The 23,798-nt window shown below is 38.7% G+C and overlaps 1 protein-coding gene across 4 annotated transcripts in view; it reads right to left on the reverse strand.

Moving 5' to 3' along the window:
* LOC128687429 (U2 snRNP-associated SURP motif-containing protein) overlaps positions 1 to 23,798 on the reverse strand; it is a 148,299-nt gene that overhangs the window by 78,712 nt on the left and 45,789 nt on the right. For all 4 annotated transcript variants that reach the window (XM_070092698.1, XM_070092695.1, XM_070092696.1 and 1 more), the window contains exons 13-15: positions 8,721 to 8,838; positions 5,631 to 5,793; positions 4,922 to 5,001 (exon numbers count right to left, since the gene is read on the reverse strand). In XM_070092698.1, coding sequence (XP_069948799.1) covers positions 4,922 to 5,001; positions 5,631 to 5,793; positions 8,721 to 8,838 — 361 coding nt within the window. The remainder of the gene's footprint in view (positions 1 to 4,921; positions 5,002 to 5,630; positions 5,794 to 8,720; positions 8,839 to 23,798) is intronic.

Consider the following 23,798-nt stretch of genomic DNA (forward strand, 5'->3'; position numbering starts at 1 on the left):
TTCATATTGTTCAATGATGGATTTCTTAAATTCAATCGTATTTCTCACCTTCTTTACCACAGGGTTGGCACTAGGAGCTTTCTTTGGAGCCATGGTAGCTTATTTAGTACTTGCAAGCACTAAAATAAATGGAATATTATTAAATATTTCGCTGGAGCACGTGAGGGGACCTTCACTCACTGGTAAACAATGCCAGACTGGCTGCCGCCACGGCTCACGCCGTGGGTACGCGTCTCGGACGAACTACGACTCGCGAGTCAACCTATGAAAAGCGAGCCCATGTTTATACGAAAATACCCCTATGATTGGCGAAATTTACGACTGCCGGGAACTACGAAAAGCGGGGGACCACTGTAGTAGTCTTGAACCGTATCAAGAAAGTCACTTGATTCAAAATTTCCTGTTACATTGTTCCAATCAATTTATTTCCCATTAACACAACATTTTCATCTCTAGACGCCTTATGAATTTCATCCCATAGCAGCCTACCGCACTCCTTATCGAACATGAGGGCCTATAAATCACACCCAAAATTAATTTTTCACGACCTTCAAGAAACTGTAGCCAAACAGATTCTGTGTCCAATGTTTGTAATCTTACATCTTGTCTAACACAACAATTGTCTAACACAAAAATGTATGTCAGTGATAAATTTTTTTAAATTATCGCTGACATACATTGCCACTCCACCACCCTTCCTGTTGACCCTATCAGTGTGGAATAGTTTATAACCCCGTATGTTGCATTCAGAAGGCATTTCTCTATCTTTCAAGTTGAACCAGGTCTGTGTTATAGCTATAATATCTATATTACCTGCACTTGCAAGTAATCTTAGCTCATCTATCTTATTTCTTAGATTCCTACTATTTCTATAGTAAACTTCAAAGGAACTAGTCTCTCGTTGCCATCTACTATCTCTCTGTTTGTTGAGCAATTGCTTTGCCTTTACTAGCAACTTTATTTTGATTATTATCTTTTAAACATATCCCTGGGGTATCCTGATAATATCTGATGTTTTCAACCTTACTACTGCAGCCTGATTGTTTCCCACAAACACCCATACCTCTATAATCTATCAGTTAAAATTCCTAGACAAGTCATCAATGACCCCCCATCCCTTGCATACATGTCATGCTTGCCATAGAATTTGTTCCAGTTATCAATGAATGGGATTGCAAGTTCCTTGCAGTACCTGTCTAGCCAGCAATAAATACTAATTGCCCTAGACATCAATTCATTGCCCACTCCCCTTCTAGGCAAGATGCTACATATGATTGGGATCCCTCCCTTAGACACTGACAACTTCTATGGCCAACCTGTACTTATCCAACAAAACCACGGGTACAAGTGGAGTTGATAACATTCCACGTACAAGACATAACAAATTATATATTCATGACATTCTGCGATTTGCAGAATGCTGTTAGGAAAACAAGTATACATACAGAATGGACAACATCAAGAACACCTGTGTGGTTCACTATAACCTGCATTACCACCTCAAGTACCAAGAAGAAAGCACAAGTGATATACAGATGACTGTCAAACAATGTGGTAGTTACGTTCCTGAAATCAGCGTGTAATGAAAAAAGTATGTAAATTGAACTGAAGAACATATGGGAAAAACATGGTTATGCTCATTAAACCTCCCAACAAAGCCAAACAAATTTTGTATAGTTCTTGAAATTGTAAAAAACAATGATGATGATAATGTAATTGTAAGATGGTGCAGTGATGTGTGTCAGAGACCCCCCACATCCACATCTCTGCTAGCTGACAAGGGGTGCCTTATTCTTCAGTTGCCCCACCTGCTGCAGCTTTCATGCTTATGCTTCTTTGCAGTTCCAGATCATTCACATTTTTCTTGGTGCTATGCTTACTATCCAGAGATGAGAGGGAATGATGAAAAGTTCAAAAGTTGATTCACTAACACAGGCCAAGTTAGGCATTGGTTATGTGCAATGAAATAGGTCTCCCCTGTAAGACTCCCCATGATTCTCAGTGACTGAGGGGAAAGATCAAATTTTTTTCTACAAGTTTTCCACTTTGTAAACCAATTTTTACAGTGTGCCAAAAATGTGCAGAAATTTTCCAACCATGCTACAATGAAAAGATATTAACAGATTGTGAATTACCTTAAGGTCTACTGTACCATGAAAACAACAAGGCAAAATCAAGATGTCTTGATAAAGCCACTATCCACTTTACCAGAACCACAGAACAACCCCTTTGCACATACTATCCAGGATGAGTGCACAAAGCACGAAACCCCTTGACCTAACACCCCATATCTCACAATTTCTTGATATCATCTCCACTGACCTCTCCACCATCTGGACTGATCTCAGGATACTTATGTGCTTTACAAGGCAGTGTTTTTACTTATTTCTTTGTACTTGATAAAGTCCCACTGCAGATGAAACATCGAACTGACATGCAAGTCAAAGTTACACCGAAGTTATATGGTGAAGTGCTCCCTTTTCATCACACATGTGCAACCAGTACTTGAATATACAGTGTAACCACAGAAATCCCACTAAGCCAAACAGAGCAAAGCTCAAAACATATGCCTCTGGACTGGTGCTGGAGCTATAAGGCTTGAACTTAAAGTTAAAGAAACATGAGCTAGAACTTTTGTCTCTGGAAGAAAGAAAGTAGCAAACACAATGACAACGTACAAAACAGTCCAAGGCATACACAGGAAAGCTAAGGATGGGCTATGTTAAACTTTTTTTTTCAACATACAAGATAACATTTATTAAGGTACAGGAAAACTGGTTAGCCAGACACGAGTCCTGGAGGTGGGAAGTACAATGCCTACACTCTGAAGGAGGGGTGGGAATATTGCAGTTCGGAGGGGCATCCGAGCTGTAATGTTGGTGCACCTCTGGCAAGACGGTGATAGACCGAATGAAGGTGAAAGTGTTTCTTTTTCGGGTCACCCTACCTTGGTGGGATATGGCCGGTGTTAAAAAAAAAAAGATCTATAATGTAGATAATTTACCCTACGAAGTGGCAAGCAAAAATTTAACTGAACTATATACAGGTGTACATGTTTCGTGATTTTTTTAATCCAATACTTCGGGGTGAATTTATTTTCCAGAGTTAAAGACTTTTTAAATTTCACAAATGTAAATGTTTCATTTGTTATACTGTAAGTAAGGGAAGTTTTAGCAGTCAAGTGGGATGCATTTGGTAACAATCTCACCAAAAAAAATCTTTATGATTCATCTCCACAAAAATCCTAAACATTAAATTTGTAGTTCCTGGCTAATTCTGACCAAGCAAACATGGGCTCTCTCTCTACACACATAAAATGAACATACACAAAATATGAATACTACATTTGGTAAAAAAAAAAAATATATACACCTACCATCCGACTTACGACATGTTCGACCTACGACCATTCAACTTACAACCGTGTTTTCTATGCCAAATTTCTGAGAAATAAACAACTGTGTTGTACACAGTGTTTATCCTAAACCTTACGTATAAAATACAGTACTAACAGCATAAAAAGTAAAGGAAAAAATGAAATACCAAAATAAAACAATAAAATAAAGTCATTACAAAAATGTGATGTTGATATTCAGAAGTAAGGTTTGACTTACGTCCATTTCAACTTACAACTGGTTTGTCGGAACCGAACTCAGTTGTAAGTCGGATGGTACATGTATATTTATATATACATTTATAATTCAGCCTTAAGTACTGGAAATCTTTAGCTGTAAATATCCAAAAGTGAATCCATGTTTGGAACACATTAATGAGTTCCAAAATATTAACCCCTTGACTGTCGCAACCCCAAATCCTGAGGTGTCTCCTGGTGTCACAAAATTTCCGAAAAAAAGAAAAAATTATTTTTTCTTATGAAATTATAAAGAATCTTTTCCCTATTGCAATGACACCAAAAGAGCAGAATGTGATGGAAAACTGATGGAATTATACTCTTGCGAAATTAGCGACCTCGGCGATATTTACAAATCGGCGATTTCACCCACTATGAGCCCTATTTTCGGCTAATTCTATTGTTCCAGTCGACCAAACTCATAGCTATTTCTTTAGAACTCCATATTTTCTATTGATTGAGTATAAGAAACTGTCAATGAAGTGGTCAGAAATTTCCAAATGGACCAATTTCATGAAAATTAAAAAATATGACAAATTCAAAATAGGGTCCAGAATGAACAATGCAGACATTCCTGGCTCTAAAATAACATTTTCTTTGTTCATCAGTCACGTCTCCAGGCCCCTCTGATATTACACTTGCTTTCTATTTTGAATTTTTATTCAAACAAAAAATTGAAGATTTACTGTTATGCAGACTACTGCATTATTGTAATAATTGTATACATAATGTCAACCCATTCATGACTTCATATTAGAATGGCTACTTGGACATTTATTGGAAAATGACATCATTTGTTTACTATTGAACATCAGCAAAAATCAAACATTTCCCCTATTTTGAGCTCCATTTCAAGGTTCTTTTCATAGTAAAACCAATCAAAATCACCTCTATTTCTATAATATATTTTCCATTCTATCACAAGAGACCAAGAAAACGAGAATACAGCCATAAATACTAAACGAAAATAGACCACAAACTCGGCACTTTAATTTAAAAAAAAAAAACACGGTCAGAGTTTTTTTTATTTCTCATTATGCACTGCGTGCTGCAGGATTTTTTTTATATGGTGCACACTGACCACACAGACCCATTCTCTCACATGTGGGCTTATCAGTTTTCTCCTGCTTGATTTGAAGCAGTTAGAATTTATGAGTATATATACGTCAAAAACGGTGGCTCGTAAGATGTATTATATACGATCGAAGCAGTCGAAGGGTTAATATCTTAAAAGTGAATCATAAGTTAGGGACCTACTGTACATTAAACAAAAAGAACTTTTTGTCTTACCCTTTTCTATAAAATGAAGCATTTGAGACTTTAACGCTGCAATTGTGAAGGATGTCTGAGACAAGGTACAGTCTTGCAATCTGAAAGAATTAGATATTTTGTTAATTTTTCCTTTGTTTCAAATTTCTTGATTATATAAGATACTCCAAAATCTTTTTTGAAACTAACCAGTAAAGATTTTCCCTCACTTTGTGAGTGTTTGCAGTATGTGATTTTGCTACAGAGATTCCATATGATACACACTGGCTATATTAATCAGTGTGGTTCACAAAACATGTTGGTTCTTATTATGCAGAATTTAGTGTTAATCATTTGATTGGCCTTAGTACAGAAGGCCAATCAAAGGATTAACACTAAATTCTGCAATTGGAACAAATCTACCTGTACATCGACAAGTGCAGGAATCTTTGATTATCAACTAAAAAATTATAGGAATGAATGAATGTAAACCTACTTATAATTGAAAATGCTTATCTCAGGATCTCAAGAAACCATTAGTACTCTTTGCCTTTTTGTAACAGTACTAAAATATAGCAATAGGTTTCAACAATGACTTTCTAATGTAAAAAACATTCCATAATATCAATTGCAGATCTTGTTTAAGAGCCTAAGTAATTAAAGAACATGTGGAAAATTTCCAAGCAAAATGTCTTTTAATACACAAAGCAAGTATTAACAAATAACCTGCACCACAAAATATGAGAAATACCTTTTTAGGCATAGCTGTATTGTTATTGGTGAGGGCCTCAGTAAGGCACTGACAGATTTCTTCAGCTGCATCTGCATGTTCAATACACCAAACCATTGCTTCTCCCACCTTTTCCCTCTCTGGAGTTAAATTGCGAATCATTGATTCTAACCGCCCTCTTTGCCTGACGAAGAAAAAAAATCAAGTGCTTTATCTGCACTATTCTGATGAATTTTACATTCTCTCTCTATTGAGAATTCTTTCAAATTACTTAAGGCTGTCTTCAAGTATTTAAAAAAGCATAGTATTTGTTAAATATTTGTTAAGTCTAGGTTTGACTGTAACAAAACTGTAAGTGTTACTGGATAAACTATATTATGATTAGTCAAGAATAGTGGATTCAGAAAGGAAAATGTGTGGATGAAGTACAAGCAAACTTCACATAACATGACAGTTATATTCCTGAAACAGGCACTTTAATTTAACCCTTTCAGGGTCCAGAGGCCAAATTTCAAAGTGTGCACCAGTGTCCAATAATTTAAAAAAATAATTTTATTTTTTCTTATGAAATGGTAGAGAATCTTTTTCTGAAGGTAATAAAACAAAAAGTATGAAATCTGATGGAAAACTGACGAAATTATGCTCCGCGAATTTTGATGTGTCAGTGATATTTATGCATTGGCAATTTTGCCGATTTTGATTCCCGTTTTAGGCCAATTACATTATTCCAGTCGACCAAATTCTTAGCTATCTCATTAGTATTACTTCTATTCTATCGACTGAGCACAAGAAATCACCAAGTCAACTGTTTCAACTACAAAATAAAGTGATCGGAAATTGGTAACTTGGCCAATTTAATGCAAAGTTCAAAATATTCCAATTTCAAAATAGGGTCCAGAATAAACAATGCAGGCATTCCTGGCACTAAACTAACATTTCCTCTGTTCATTAGTTATGTTTTCAGGTTTTACAAATGAATTCCATTTTGATTTTTTATTCACAATTAATTTTTATTCAAACCAAAAAATAGAAGATTTACTGTTATGCAATATTGTAATAATTCTATAAATAATATCCCCACATTTGTGAACGTATATCAGACCCACCAGCAGGCGTGTATTAGACGTGTAAGGTCATTTGCTTACTCTTGAACATCGGCAAAAATTTAAAATTTCTGCTACTTTGAGCTTAGTTTCAAGCCATTTCCAGTACTAAAACCAATCAAACTCATCTCTATTTCTGTAATATATCTTCCATTCTATCAAATGAGACCAAGAAATCGCAAATACAACAATAAAAAACATACGAAAAATCACTGTAAAGTGGCTGTTTTAATTGAAAATTACAGTCTCAGTTTTTCTCTCTCATTATGCACTGTGTGCTGCAGGATTTGTTTTATGTGGTGCACACATACCACATAGATGCATTCTCCCATATCTAGGCCAAATTTATCGCTCACAGCTTATCGGAGTGAGCTGAGTTAATGGCGTAGATCTACGGTTTGGACCCTCAACATAGAGCCGTAGATCTATGGCACGGACCCTGAAAGGGTTAATGTTATGAAATAGGGTTAGGCTTTTAAGGCACATCCAGAAAACCTAAAATTTTCTTTTAAGTATTGTTTCATAAAAAATAATGACAGTTTTTAACAAAGTACTATACTATATACCACAGATATGACTGTCTGGAGTTTTGAGACTCTGACTACGGGTTCGAATCCCGCCCATGGTATAGTTTGTTATATAAAATACCCAAATCCTAAATAAAAACTTATTAAATAACCTGAAGTCCCCACGGACAGCTTATGTTCAACACTTGTGTCTGACACAGTATTTCATCTACCTTTCAAAGAAAATATGCATGGCACTCCATCCAATTAAAATAAAGATGGCTAATACTTCCCCAGTGATTATCATAAATTTAATATACACCATTACTGATATAAAATATGCTTAAAAAGTAACAATTAAGCTTTATTCCATGTTAATTTTTTTTGTTTCTCTGGCTTGTTGATGTAGAAGTGTTTTGAAATGGCTGTGTTAGGAAAAAAATTGATGTAAAGCAAGAGCTGTCACAACTGCAGTCCAAAGATGGTAGTGGTACTGGGACATTCAGAAGAAAAGTTGTAGAAGTTGGTGGTGGTGGTTTGCAAGTGTATGGATAAATGAAGTCTGAAGTGTATGAAGAGCAAGGTGATGAAAGAAATATATAGAGAATGAAAGATTAAAGGAAAGATGTAGTAGTATAAAGAATGATATTAAGGAGTAGATGTGTTAGAAGATGGGGTTTAAGAAAGAATAGGCAAATTACAGAATATACAATAGAAAGCTAGTTGCAAGAATGCTGAAGTCTGTAGAATAAAATGGAATGAATGAGAACACAATGTTACTGGCACTTTTGTAATGTAGAACATTTTCTATCATACCATGGGATGGTTTGAAACAGAGAAATCTAAGTGGAAGGGATTTTTTGAGATGGACTGGTGACTAATTAAGGAATGAAGCAGAACAGGTTAAGGGAAGAGTATAACTCTGGGGTGACTGGAATATGATGTTCAACTCACTGAAGAAAATGTCAAAAAGAATGTGTGGAAATGGTACTTAAGAGGCAGGAGCTTGAACATCCAGCACACTTATGTAAAAATGTCTGATTGGAAGATTGTTAGGATTTGGTGCATTATTGGGGCATGTGCATCTTGATATCTATGAGAGGATTCAGGTTAAAATTGGTTGGGTGAACTACCAGTTTCGAAGGTAGAAAGTAAAGTGTGTACACTTTGGAGGTCAGGTAGGGGTTCGATAAGGCCAGTGGGTCATCGGTGAACTATATCTGCAGCCTTGCAGAAAGGCATCTAGGGTAAGTGATGGTGAATTTCTTTGGGACACCCTACACCGATGAGAAAGTTAAAACTTAAATAACATATTGTGGCACTGCAAAGCAATTATTGTCAGTGAACAGAACTGCAAAAAATAACAATTCCCAATCAATTAACAGATAAGATAAATATTCTGAACATTGAAGTAGATTATTTTTACATGTTACAACTTGAGTCTCAAAGCTCTTTGTGGATTTAAACTTTAAACAAGTAAAACCACAAACATCTCCACTTACGCATTTGACAAGGATCCTTTCTTGTTTTTGTCCTCCTCCTCCTCTTCCATCTTTATTAATTCTTCTGGCATTCCTTGCAAAAATGGATTGAGTGGTGGTGGCTTCCATATTGACCCATCTGTTAAAAAAAAAAAAAAGTATGTGATGGGTACTAACAGGTACCATTATTATTAATAAAAACACACACACTAAGTTCATTATTCATCTAGTGTACCTATTCATTTACATCTGTGGCTCCCTATGAATTTTTGGAATTCTCCTGCCTTTAAGCAGCATCCTAATATAGAACCTTCAAAGTATTTCAAATCCTTGGGCAATACCCCAAATGAAACATGGTACTTGCAAGGAAAGAGTTTGAGGAGACAATGGAGAATATAAACAAAAGACAAGATATTAAAGGACAGCTAACCTAATTTTTAAGGATGGGACGATACCAAAATTTTGCCTGATACCAATACAGATACCCAAACTGTACAGTAGGGCCCCACTTACATGACAGGTTAGGTTCCAGGCTACTGCCGTATAGTAAACCACCCTTTTCTTCACTTTTGTATATACAAATGCCTGATACCTAGGTAGAAAGTTGGTAAACAGCAACCACCCAGGGAGGTACAACCATCCTGCCAAACGAGTGTAAACAGAAGCCTGTAATTGTTTTACATGATGGTAGGATTGCTGATTTCTTTTTTTGTCTCAAACATGCAAGATTTCAGGTACATCCTGCTACTTCTACTTACACTCAGGTCACACTACACATGCATGTACAAGTATATTTATACACACCCCTCTGGGTTTTATAGTTTCTTACTAGTTCTTGTTCTTGTTTATTTCCTCTTATCTCCATGGGGAGGTGAAACAGAATTCTTCCTCCATAAGTTATGCATGTCATAAAAGGCAACTAAAATGCCAAGAGTAAGGGGCTAGTAACCCCTTCGCCTGTATACATTACTAAATTTAATCCTTTCAGGGTTTTGGCCATACTAGTACGGCTTACGCCCCAGGGTTTTTGACGTACTAGTATGCCTAAATTCTAGCACCCTCAAATCTAGTGAGAGAAAGCTGGTAGGCCTACATATGAAAGAATGGGTCTATGTGGTCAGTGTGCGCAGTATAAAAAAAATCCTGCAGCACACAGTGCGTAATGAGAAAAAAAAAACTCTGACCATGTTTTTGGATTAAAAAGCGATTTTGCACTGCATTTTTGTATGATATTTATGGTTGTATTCTAGTTTTCCTGGTCTCATTTCACAGAATGGAAGATATATTACAGAAATTGAGATGATTTTAACTGGTTTTACAATGAAAAGTACCTTGAAATTGAGCTCAAAGTAGCAGAAATGTTTGATTTTTACCAAAGTTCAAAAGTAAACAAATCATGCCAAGCGTCCAATACACGTCAACTGGTGAGTCTAATATTCTTTCACAAGTGCGCTGATATTATTTATACCATTTCTACACTAATGCAGTAGTCTGCATAATAGTAAATCTATTTTTTTGTAAGAATAATAATTCAAAGTGGAACGCCAAAGAAATATAAGAGGGGCCTGGGGATGTGACTAACGAACAGAGAACTTGTTATTTTAGTGCCAGGAATGTCTTTCTTGTTTATTCTGGACCCTATTCGGAAATTGGCATCTTGTGAAGTTTGTGTGAAATTGGCAAAATTGCTAAATTCTGACCACTTTTTTGGATAGTTGAAATCGGTAAATGGGTGGTTTCTTGTACTCATTCGATAGAAAAAATGGAGTTCTATCGAAATAGTTATGATTTTTGTCGACCAGTACACTGGAATTGGCCGAAAATAGAGCTCAAAGTGGGCAAAATCGCCGATGCATAAACATCGTCGAGACCGCTAACTTCGCGAGAGCATAATTCTGAAAGTTTTCCATCAAATTTCATACTTTTGGTGTCATTACGATCGGGAAAAGATTCTCTATCTTTTCATAAGAATTTTTTAGGGGGGGGGCATTTGGGTGACCCTCAGAACAAGTCTCGGAGAGGACCTGGTGACCCTGAAAGGGTTAAAAAGAAACTTTTTTTTGGGGGGGGGAGGGGGGCACTGGGGGTGCCCACCCTGCTTTGGTGAGATATGGCCAGTTTGTTGAAAGAAGAAGAAAATTATCTCATCAAGATCACATGGTGCAGGGAGACCACAGGCACACATTCATCCACCACACAAGCCTGGAAGGCTTATAATCAACAGCAGCAGTAACCTTAGGGAATCCTGAGATATCCCACTACGATATGCCAGGCTGGCATTACTTTTTGTCATACTGAAATGCTGTAATAATGTTGGTAGAATTACCGACAATATGTAAAGTAAAAGGACACGAGTGCAACTAATGTGACATTTTTATTGTGGCAACGTTTCGCTCTCCAGGAGCTTTGCCAAGCTCTTACGTAATGGCTTGACAAAGCTCCTGGAGAGTGAAACATTGCCACGATAAAAATGTCACATTTGTTACACTTATGTCCTTTTACTTTATATACTGAAATGCCTATCAGGGTCAGATGTTACTTTCGGCATAAGTACAGTGAGAGAAAACTCAATAAATGTGAAGGTACTAAGACTTTTCCACATCCTCCCCTCATACATAAGGGGGACTACTAATGGACTCCTGGCTAACTTCAGGAAAGAACTGGACAAGTTTCTGCAGTCAGTCCCTGATCAACAGGGTTGTGGTACTTATGTTGGACTTTGTATGGCTAGCACCAATGGCTTGGTTGATCAGGCCATCCACCAGAAAGCCTGGTCTGGAACCAGGCCTTCAGAACACTCTCCAGGTAAGTAGATATTAAAGTATGCACAATGCCTCCACTTGATGTACAACCTCTCCTCACTTAACAATGGAGTTCCGTTCCTAAGACCCCGTTGTTAAACAAATTCTTCACTAAGTGAGGAGCATACTATAATGGGAGTGGTTTTGTGTCAACCATCTTTGATATTGTTTTAATGTCACCTTTGCACCATTCATAACATTTCTGGTATATTTTTAAATGTTTATACAGTAGTGTACTGTATACTGAAATAAACAGAACAGAGGAAATCAGCTCTAATATACATTGTTTAGGCATAAATACTGGAATACTGGTCAGAGAGCCCGTCGTAAGTCTGAGGCATCAGTAAATGAGTACGTTGCTAAGTGAGGAGAGGCTGTACTTTGACGATAAGCGTTGTTCATTACCAACTAAAATTATGAGTTCTCAAATTGATGTTGAGGAACATCAACATCTCTCCATTTATGGAAGGCAATCTTTACCTATGAGAGTATATGTTAACTTCAATGCTGAACAAGCCTTCACTATATTAACCCTTTGACTGTTTCAGGCCCCTTTCTGAAACTGTCATTCTATGTCGCTAAATTTTCAAAAAAAAAAAAAATTATTTTTTCTTTTGAAATGATAGAGAATATTTTCCCAATGGTAATGACACCAAATGTTCGAAATTTGGTTGAAAACTCATGGAATTACGCTCCTGCGAAGTTAGCGGTCTCAGCGACATATGCGTATCGGCGATTTCGCCAAATTTGAGCCATTTCCGCTGTTCCAGTTGACCAAACTCATAGCTATTTCTTTAGAACTCCATTTTATCTATCAGCTGAGTACAAGAAACCTCCCATTTACCAATTTGGACTACCCAATATGGTGGTCAGAAATTGGCAATTTGGCCAATTTTACGCAAACTAAAAAAGATGCCAATTTCAAAATAGGGTCCAGAATAAACAAGGTAGACATTCTTGGCACTAAAATAACATATCCTCTGTTCATTAGTCACATCTCTAGGCCCCTCTTATATTATTATTGCTTTCTATTTTGATTTTTTTATTCATACAAAAAAATACAAAATTTACTCTTATTGTAAAAATAGTATATATAATATCAGTGCACTAGTGAAAGAATATTAGATTCCCCAGTTGACGTGTATTGGACGTGTGGTGTGATTTATTTACTCCTGAACACTGGTAAAAATCAAACATTTCCGCTAGTTTGAGCTCAGTTTCAAGGTCGTTTTCATCGTCAAAGTAATGAAAATCATCTCTATTTCTGTAATATGTTTTCCATTTTATCACCTGAGACCATGAAAACGCAAATACATCGATAAATACTATAAGAAAATACACCTCAAAGTCGGCGTTTTAATCCAAAAAAAAACGATCAATTTTTTTTTCTCATTACGCACTGTGTGCTGCAGGATTTATTTTATGTGGTGCACACTGACCACACAGACCCATTCTCTCACATGTGGGCCTACCAGCTTTCTTCCGCTTGATTTGAAGCCGCTAGAATTATTGAGTATATATACATCAGAAACAGTGGCGCGTAAGACGTATTTATACGGCGTAAACAGTCAAAGGGTTAAGGATGGGGGGAAGGGGAAAGAGGTGAACTCACATTTACTGGCCACATTTGCAAGACATGGAAGAACCATAAAAATTTTTTGCCACCACTCTAGAGGAATGCCTTCTTTAGGCAATGCCACTGCCATATACAGTGGACCCTCGTTTTTCGTAATTAATCCGTTCCAGAGAGCCTGACTATTATCAAAATTGACGATTTGCGAATCCATTTTCCCCATAAGAAATAATGTAAATCCAATTAATTCATTCCAGAAACCCAGAAGTATCAACAATTTTTTTTTTTTACCTTAAAGATTGATTTACATGCACAAAAGAATGAACATTCAGCATGACAGTTACCTTTATTGAAGGCTGTTGTTGATGAATGGAAGACGAGGAGGAGAGAGGGAAGAGAGGTTACTGTTAAGAAGGGAAATCCCCCTCCATAAGGACTCGGCCACTTCTCGAGCTTAAATATAGATTTACATGCATAAAAGAATGCCAAATAAATGTAAAGCACTAATAAAATGTATAAATGAACAATTAACATCACACTTACCTTTTATTGAAGACTTTTGTTGGTATATGGCAGACGGGGCAGAGAGACGGGAGGCGAGTTTATTGTTGGAGAATATGACACTAATATCATCTCTACGGCTTATTTATCTATTACAGTTCAACTTATATGACACAATAAACAATATTAATAACATAGAAACAGGGAATATACTCTCGAATGAATAAAATAAGTCATTATGTATGTCACGAGAGGTGTTGAGTTGTGTTGCTGCTGGGTGTATAAGGGCCACTGAGAGTATAAGCCGTCCATAATGGTGAAGCAGCAGCTGAGGCGGCGGTGTTTTCTGTAGCCCTATAGAACTCCAACAACACTGGAGGAGTTGGTAGAATTGCTGAATCACTGAAGAAGGCACCCTCTACCACTACCACAACCACTACCACCCTCTACCACCTTCTATCACTATCACAACTGCTACCACCATCACTACCACCTTCTGCCACCATCACTACCACCATCTACCACTATCACAACCACTACCACCCTCTACCACTGTCACTACCACCCTCTACTACTATCAACTGCTACCACCCTCTACCACTATCACAACTGCTACCACCTTTTACCACCATCACTACCACCCTTTACCACCATCACTACCACCCTCTACCACTATCACAACTGCTAGTACCCTCTACCACCATCACTACCACCCTCTACCACTATGACACTGCTACCACTCTACCACCACCACCTTCGTATTTTTCTACAAACTTTTTCTTAAATTATGTGTTTCTCACATTCTTTACCAAAGGGCTGGAACTAGAAGCTTTCTTTGGAGCCATGGTGACATATTTATCAGTTGCAAGCAGTAAAACGAATGGATTATGAAATGTATCGTATGAACTCATGGGATCATCCTCACTCACTGATAAACACCGGCACACTGGGTGGGAATGGAATGTGAGGCGGCTTGGGGCTGTGTGTACACTTCCCAGATGAACGACTATTTGCGAGTCAAACGACGATTCACGAGTCAATGTTTTGACGAAAATAATGTTACGATTTTCAAAAGTTACGACTTTCGAGCCTTACAATTATAAAGGGTCCACTGTACAGTGGAACTCCAGTTTTTGTCTTTAATCCGTTCCAGGTCAGCCGAAAACCGATCTGTACGAAAACTGAAGTGACATTTCCCATAAGAAATAATGTAAATCCATTTAATCCGTTCCAGACACCCAAAAATATTAACAAAAAATTCATTTTATAGATAATAACTATAGTTTTACATACAAAAAAAATGAGAAAAATATAAATGACTAATGAAATGGATAAATGAACATTTAACATCACTTTTATCTTTAATGAAGACTCTTGTTGGCGTATGGAAGATGGCGAGGAAGGAAGAGGGAGGAAAAGTTATTGTTTGGAAGAGGAATCCCCTTCCATTATATATATATAAAGACTTCAGGTATCAAAGCCCTATCCGGGGTTACTTCCCTTCTTTGTCCTTTACTGGCACTAGAACCAGCTTGCGAGTCACTGGACTCGCTGGATTTGCCTAAAATGGGACACGGCATTGTCACTGAACATATTGCTGACACGGCTTGCAACAGTTTTGTTAGGGTGATATTTCTCCACAAAACTTTGCACCTCAATCCACTTTGCACAAATGTCCTTAATCACTGAAGGCACATTCTCCCCTCTCTCTTCCTCACTGAATGAGTAACAAAGGCAGACTATGTCACGAACGTATGATCGGCCGTGTCCTGCGGGCAGGTGGACACATCTGGTATGGTCGATTTCTGAGTGGAAGTACAAAAATAGGGAAAATTTCGCCGAAAAAAGTGGTCAAAAACTGAACTGTACGATAACCGGACCAGATGAAAACCAGGGTTCCACTGTATCTGTCTAATTCTGTTTTTGTGTGTGTGGTAACAAGAACACCAGCACAACTGTTTTTGGATGCTGCTTTTTGTGATTTGGAAAAGGATCCTGTGGCAGATGTTTGTGACATGCTGTTGGGATTACTGGCTAAAATTTCCTCATAACATTTATCAAAATCAAACTCATCAAGGTCTTAAATCTCTGATACATTATAACTTCTGGGTGGATGGAAGACGGGAGGAGGGGATAGGAGGAAGGTGTACACTATTGTTTGGAAGGAGAATCTCCTTCCATTAGGACTTCAAGTATGAAGTCCTTATCTGGGGTTACTTCTTTTCTTTGTTTTCTAAAGACACTGGCACTGGGAACAACTTGAGAGTCACTGGAACCCTGTCCCACAAAATATCTGTCCAGAGAGCTCTGTTTCTGGCGTTTCTTTAAGATTTGTCTGAAGTGAGACACAACACTGTCATTGTACATGTTGCCAATATGGCCTGCAACAGCTTTGTTACCTGGAGGTTTACCTGGAGGTTATTCCGGGGATCAAAGCCCCCCGCGGCCCGGTCCACGACCAGGCCTCCCGGTGGATCAGGGCCTGATCAACCAGGCTGTGACTGCTGGCCACACATGTTGTGTACAATATTTTCTTTGCACTGTATAGAATCAGCCCAGAGCCTGAAATGTCTGCTGTCTACCTTTGTATTAGTTTAGCTGTATGTTGAAGATGCCACACATCAGTGTTGCTGAGCTGTTAACAGTGTAATACTTATGTACTAGATTCCCCAATACCATTATAGTGAGGCTCCCTTGTCATTCTGATGTCACGTGACTTCCATGTAGGGTGAAGTTCATCCATAAATGTTTGCACTTCAGTCCACTTCGCACAAATGTCCTTAATCTTTGAAGAAGGCACCTTCCTCCATCTCTCTTCCTCCTCCTCCTCTGCAGCAGTTTCCTGAGCTGTGATCTCTTGCTGTTGCAGATGAAGCTCTTGCAGCTCTTCAGTGGTTACCTCTTCCCTGTGGTCCTCCACCAACTCTTCCACATCCTCACCACTCACCTCCAGCCCCAGGGACATTCCCAAAATATATTCCTCACTTTCTTTGTCAAAGGGCTTGCACTAGCTTTCCTTGGGCCCATGGTGACTCATTTAGCAGTTGCAATCACGAAAAACAATGGATTATTACGTATGAACCCGCGGGGTGATGGTCACGTGTAGGTAAACAATGGTACACTGAGCGTGAATGGCGTGGGAGTCTGGCTTTATGTGCGCGGTGATGGGTGGACGGGTACCGGACGGTCGCCGAATCATGAATCTAATCATGAACCGCGAGGCCAAATTTTGCCGAAAAAACTTGCCGAAAGTCGGATTTCACGAAAGTCGATGCCGCCAAAACTCGAGGGTCCACTGTATTAGAAAGTGGGGTAGAAGTTTTGTGGATATAGGAGGGTGGGTACAGGCAGAAAGAGGAGTGAATGGTGGAATGATGAAGTAAAAGATGTGATAAGAGAGAAAAGGTAGCTTATGACAAGTTTTTAGAAAGCAGAAGTATTATAATAAGAGCATAATATGTGGAGAGTAAAATAAAGATGAAGAGAGTGGTGAGAGAGTGCAAAAGGAGAGCAGATGATAGAGTGGGAGAGGCACTGTCAAGAAATTTTTATGAAAATAAGAAAAAATTTTGGAGTGCGATAAACAAGTTAAGAAAGCCTAGGGAACGAATGGATTTGTCAGTTAAAAACAGAGTAAGGGAGTCAGTAGATGGGAAGCTGGAGGTATTGGGTAGTTGGCAGGAATATTTTTAGGAACTTTTAAATTTTGATGAAAAAAGGGAGGTGGTAATTTCATGCACTGGCCAGGGAGGTATAACATCTTTTAGGGGTGAAGAAGAGCAGGATGCGAGTGTGGGAAAGGCGATTAAGGCATTCCGCAGAATGAAAGGGGGATAAAGCAGCTGGAACTGATGGGATCATGACAGAAATGCTAAAAGCTGGGGGGATATAGTGTTGGAGTGGTTGGTATTTTGTTTAATAAAAGTGTGAAATTGAAACCTGTAATTGTTTTACATGATAGTAGGATTGCTTCTCCTACTTACACTTAGGTCACACTACACATACATGTACAAGCATATATATATATATATATATTTTTTTTTTTTCAACAAGTCGGCCATCTCCCACCGAGGCAGGGTGACCCAAAAAAGAAAGAAAATCCCCAAAAAGAAAATACTTTCATCATCATTCAACACTTTCACCACACTCGCACATTATCACTGTTTTTGCAGAGGTGCTCAGAATACAACAGTCTAGAAGCATACACATATAAAGATACACAACATATCCCTCCAAACTGCCAATATCCCAAACCCCTCCTTTAAAGTGCAGGCATTGTACTTCCCATTTCCAGGACTCAAGTCCGACTATATGAAAATAACCGGTTTCCCTGAATCCCTTCACTAAATATTACCCTGCTCACACTCCAACAGATCGTCAGGTCCCAAGTACCATTCGACTCCATTCACTCCTATCTAACACGCTCACGCACGCTTGCTGGAAGTCCAAGCCCCTTACCCACAAAACCTCCTTTACCCCCTCTCTCCAACCCTTTCGAGGACGACCCATACCCCGCCTTCCTTCCCCTATAGATTTATATGCTTTCCATGTCATTCTACTTTGATCCATTCTCTCTAAATGACCAAACCACCTCAACAACCCCTCTTCTGCCCTCTGACTAATACTTTTATTAACTCCACACCTTCTCCTAATTTCCACACTCCGAATTTTCTGCATAATATTTACACCACACATTGCCCTTAAACAGGACATCTCCACTGCCTCCAACCGTCTCCTCGCTGCTGCATTTACCACCCAAGCTTCACACCCATATAAGAGTGTTGGTACTACTATACTTTCATACATTCCTTTCTTTGCCTCCATAGATAACGTTTTTTGACTCCACATATACCTCAACGCACCACTCACCTTTTTTCCCTCATCAATTCTATGATTAACCTCATCCTTCTTAAATCCATCCGCCGACACGTCAACTCCCAAGTATCTGAAAACATTCACTTCTTCCATACTCCTCCTCCCCAATTTGATATCCAATTTTTCTTTATCTAAATCATTTGACACCCTCATCACCTTACTCTTTTCTATGTTCACTTTCAACTTTCTACCTTTACACACATTCCCAAACTCATCCACTAACCTTTGCAATTTTTCTTTAGAATCTCCCATAAGCACAGTATCATCAGCAAAAAGTAACTGTGTCAATTCCCATTTTGAATTTGATTCCCCATAATTTAATCCCACCCCTCTCCCAAACACCCTAGCATTTACTTCCTTTACAACCCCATCTATAAATATATTAACCCTTTCAGGGTCCAAGGCCAAAATCTGAAGTCACGCACCAGTGTCCAAGAAATTTTGAAAAAAAAAAAAAATTATTTTTTCTTACAGAATTAAAGAGCATATTTTTGTGAAGGTAATAAAACAAAAAAAATTAGAATCTGATCAGTACTTACCGAGATACAGTGCCAAGAAGTTTGTAGAAAATGATGTGGTGGCGGCAACATCGACGAATTCCACATACGCGTATTATATTATTTTGTTGTTTTAGTTGTTTTTTCTTTTCTTTTCCAATTTTTTTCTATTCCTACTAACATTTGGGGCCTGAGAGACCAATACTGTATATAATTTATATATATAAACTCACTGTATTGAACACAATAACCGCACTAAAGTTATTATCATATTATTGTTTACCACTGTTGTTTATTACAATAAACATCCACAAATATTGTATAATACTAATGTTCTATCATATATTTACATATTTACAATCACTGGACATGGTTTTAGAACTGCTGGAGCTTGTGGAACTCCTTGAAACAAGGCACCATGCACAGAGGCACCTTACATTCCTCACACATAAACCGAGTGTCTTTGCGTCTTTGTTGCCGTCGTTTTGTTTGTGCACAGACAATGCATCTCTTCTGAGCAAATTTCTTTTGAGTTGAAGGAAGCTGTATTATGAAATGATCACCTTCTCTTCTCAAACGCTTGGGTATATTGTGATGAATTCGAGGACCATGTTGTATTGCAGGTGTTGTTACCTGGTACTTCATTATGAGTTGTCTGACAACAGACAAACAAAATTCACCATACGGTGGTCTGTTACCAGTCTTTATTTGGTACATATTATATGCATTCAGCATTGAAATGTCTATGAGATGGAAGAAAAGTTTCATGTACCACTTGTAACTCTTACGAACACAGTCAACAAAACCAATCTGCATGTCACACTTGTCAACCAAGCGCATGTTTTGTGTATAATCAATCACTGTCACTGGTTTTCGAATACGTTCATTAGTCACTCGATCAACTTTGCCACTGTCTTGCATTTCATTACGGTGAATGGTTGTCAACAATGTGACATCTCGTTTGTCATGCCACCGTAATGCCATGATGTCATTGGCAGTAAACACCTGCACGTCATCACCACGAACACCTGCGTTGAGCCTGGGCATATGTTTACGATTAGAACGCACTGTGCCACACACATCTGTCTTGTTCACTCGCATGAAATCACTGAGTAATGGGCTTGTGTACCAGTTATCGGTATATAATGTATGGCCCTTACCAAGATAAGGTGCCATCATGTTTCTCACTACGTCACCTGATATACCCAATAACATCTTGGTATCTTTCAATGTTTTACTACCCGTGTATACAACAATATCCAACACCAGGCCACTGTCACAATCACAGAGTACAAACAATTTTATACCAAAGCGGTTCCTCTTGCTCGGTATATACTGCTTGAATGACAGTCTACCTTTGAACAAAATCAAAGACTCGTCAATTACAAGATTCTTGAATGGATAAAAGTACATCCTGAACTTTTGTTTGAGATACATGAAAACATTTCTAATCTTGTATAACCTGTCACTTCTGTCAGGCCTGGTTTTGTCAGAGAAGTGCAACATACGTAAGAGTAAGATAAACCTGTTCACTGGTATTATTTCACTGAAGGATGGGGTACAAATTAGCCGATCTGTGGACCAGTATGCTTTTATATTATGCTTATAGACGTGAGGCATAAGCATTATTGTTGCAAAAAGCAAATACATTTCTGCAACAGTCGTCTCTTTCCACCTGTGTAGTCTTGACTGTGGTGATAAGATCGTATTTGCCATGGTGTACTGAAAATACTTATTACTTTCCCTGACAATAGTTTCCATCAATGGCTGGTCAAAGAATAATTCAAAGAATTCCAGTTCATTGGCCGTGGTTCCAAGGGGACAGGTAGGTAGAATTCCACTTTGCGAGTCATCAAAGTGGTGAGGGCTGGGAACAAAATTGGGATTTTGCTGCCAATCCCAGATACGGTTTGCTGGTGGATACTGGACATCATAGGCTGGTTGTACGGGTGGTTGTGGCGGGCTGGTGGGTGACGCTCCGCTTTGTCCTTGAACTGACGAGTCAGCAGCGTGGGTTCCCGCGTGGCACAGCGAGTCACGCATGGCGGTGCCACTACCACCACCAGCCCCACTAACACCATCCACTGATGTCTGTGGCCCATCCATGCCAAGTGTAGCCACATCATCCTCACTATCACTACCTAAAACGGGTGTAGGGCCACGGGATGTACTCCGGGATGTACTACGGGATGTACTCCGTCCCCTGGGCATAGCATAGGGTACACTACCCGAGCGCATGCGGCGGCGCACATACCGACGCTTCACTGGTGAATATGTTTCCTCACTATCACTACTCGAATGATCGTCGAGCGCAATAAAATCACAATCCACGTCAGAATCATCGTCATTACTGAAGTCAGAGGCCAGGCCACGGGAAAATATTAGTTTTCTCTTACGTTTAGGAACAACCGACCGTGAGTCACGAGTGCCCACACCAGAGGTAGAAGGTCGAGGATCGTCGGGGTTTTCTGCACTATTATCGATATCCTGGTCATTATTTTCGGTCACTAACTCATCAAAGCCGTAGAATTCGTCTTCATTTCCACTTCCATCAGTGTCAGAACTATCAGACAGGAAGAGGAGAGTCCCAATTTTCCAGGGAGTGAGAGCTGACTTGCGACGAGACATGGTGAACAAGGGTAACTGAGCCGGCGTTCCCACAATGCTATGCAGGCGCCTAGATTTTTTGTTTACGGCGCACACCCACCGCGCAGACCCATTCTCTCATATGTAGGCCTATGAGCGCTTTCGCGCTAAATTTGACGGCGCTAGAATTTTGGCGTAGATCTACGGTTTGGACACTCACCGACCAGCCGTAGATCTACGGGACGGACCCTGAAAGGGTTAAACAACCATGGTGACATTACACATCCCTGTCTAAGACCTACTTTTACCGGGAAGTAGTCTCCCTCTCTTCTACACACCCTAACCTGAGCCTCACTATCCTCATAAAAACTCTTTACAGCATTTAATAACTTACCACCTATTCCATATACTTGCAACATCTGCCACATTGCTCCTCTATCCACTCTATCATATGCCTTTTCTAAATCCATAAATGCAATAAAAACTTCCCTATCTTTATCTAAATACTGTTCACATATATGCTTCAATGTAAACACTTTATATATATATATATATATATATATATATATATATATATATTATATATATATATATATATATATAGTAGTAGGTTGGTAGACAGCAACCACCCAGGGAGGTACTACCGTCCTGCCAAGTGAGTGTAAAACGAAGCCTGTGATTGTTTTACATGATGGTAGGATTGCTGATGTCTTTTGTCTGTCTCATAAATATGCAAGATTACAGGCATGTCTTGCTACTTCTACTTACACTTAGGTCACACTACACATACATGTACACATTTATTTATACACACTCATCTGAGTTTTCTTTGATTTTATCTTAATAGTTCTTGGTCTTATTAATTTTCCTTTTATATCCATGGGGAAGTGGAATAAGAATCTTTCCTCCGTAAGCCATGCGTGTTGTAAAAGTCAACTAAAATGCCGGGAACAATGGGCTAGTAACCCCTTTTCCTGTAAAGATTACTAAAAAGAATAAGAAGAAGAAAATTGTCAAAGTGGGAAGTCTGAATGTGCGTGGATGTTGTGCAGATGATAAGAAAGAGATGATTGTGGATGTTATGAATGAGAAGAAGCTGGATGTTCTGGCTTTAAGTGAAACAAAGCTGAAGGGGGTGGGAGAGTTTCAGTGGAGAGGAATAAATGGGATTAGGTCAGGGGTTTCAAATAGAGTTAGAGCTAAAGAAGGAGTAGCAATAATGTTGAAGGATAAGCTATGGCAGGAAAAGAGGGACTATAAATGTATTAATTCAAGGATTATGTGGAGTAAAATAAAGATTGGATGTGAAAAGTGGGTTATAATAAGCGTGTATGCACCTGGAGAAGAGAGAAGTGTAGAGGAGAGAGAGAGATTTTGGGAAATGTTGAGTGAATGCGTGGGGAGTTTTGAATCAAGTGTGAGAGTAATGGTGGTTGGGGATTTTAATGCTAAAGTGGGTAAAAATGTTATGGAGGGAGTAGTAGGTAAATTTGGGGTGCCAGGGGTAAATGTAAATGGGGAGCCTTTAATTGAGCTATGTGTAGAAAGAAATTTGGTAATAAGTAATACATATTTTATGAAAAAGAGGATAAATAAATATACAAGGTATGATGTAGCACGTAATGAAAGTAGTTTATTAGATTATGTATTGGTGGATAAAAGGTTGATGAGTAGGCTCCAGGATGTACATGTTTATAGAGGGGCAACTGATATATCGGATCATTATTTAGTTGTAGCTACAGTTAGAGTAAGAGGTAGATGGGAAAAGAGGAAGGTGGCAACAACAAGTAAGAGGGAGGTGAAAGTGTATAAACTAAGGGAGGAGGAAGTTCGGGTGAGATATAAGCGACTATTGGCAGAAAGGTGGGCTAGTGCAAAGATGAGTAGTGGGGGGGTTGAAGAGGGTTGGAATAGTTTTAAAAATGCAGTATTAGAATGTGGGGCAGAAGTTTGTGGTTATAGGAGGGTGGGGGCAGGAGGAAAGAGGAGTGATTGGTGGAATGATGAAGTAAAGGGTGTGATAAAAGAGAAAAAGGTAGCTTATGAGAGGTTTTTACAAAGCAGAAGTGTTATAAGAAGAGCAGAGTATATGGAGAGTAAAAGAAAGGTAAAGAGAGTGGTGAGAGAGTGCAAAAGGAGAGCAGATGATAGAGTGGGAGAGGCACTGTCAAGAAATTTTAATGAAAATAAGAAAAAATTTTGGAGTGAGTTAAACAAGTTAAGAAAGCCTAGGGAAAATATGGATTTGTCAGTTAAAAACAGAGTA

This window comes from Cherax quadricarinatus, chromosome 40 (genome assembly GCF_038502225.1).
Source record: "Cherax quadricarinatus isolate ZL_2023a chromosome 40, ASM3850222v1, whole genome shotgun sequence".
Classification (NCBI taxonomy): Eukaryota; Metazoa; Arthropoda; class Malacostraca; order Decapoda; family Parastacidae; genus Cherax; species Cherax quadricarinatus.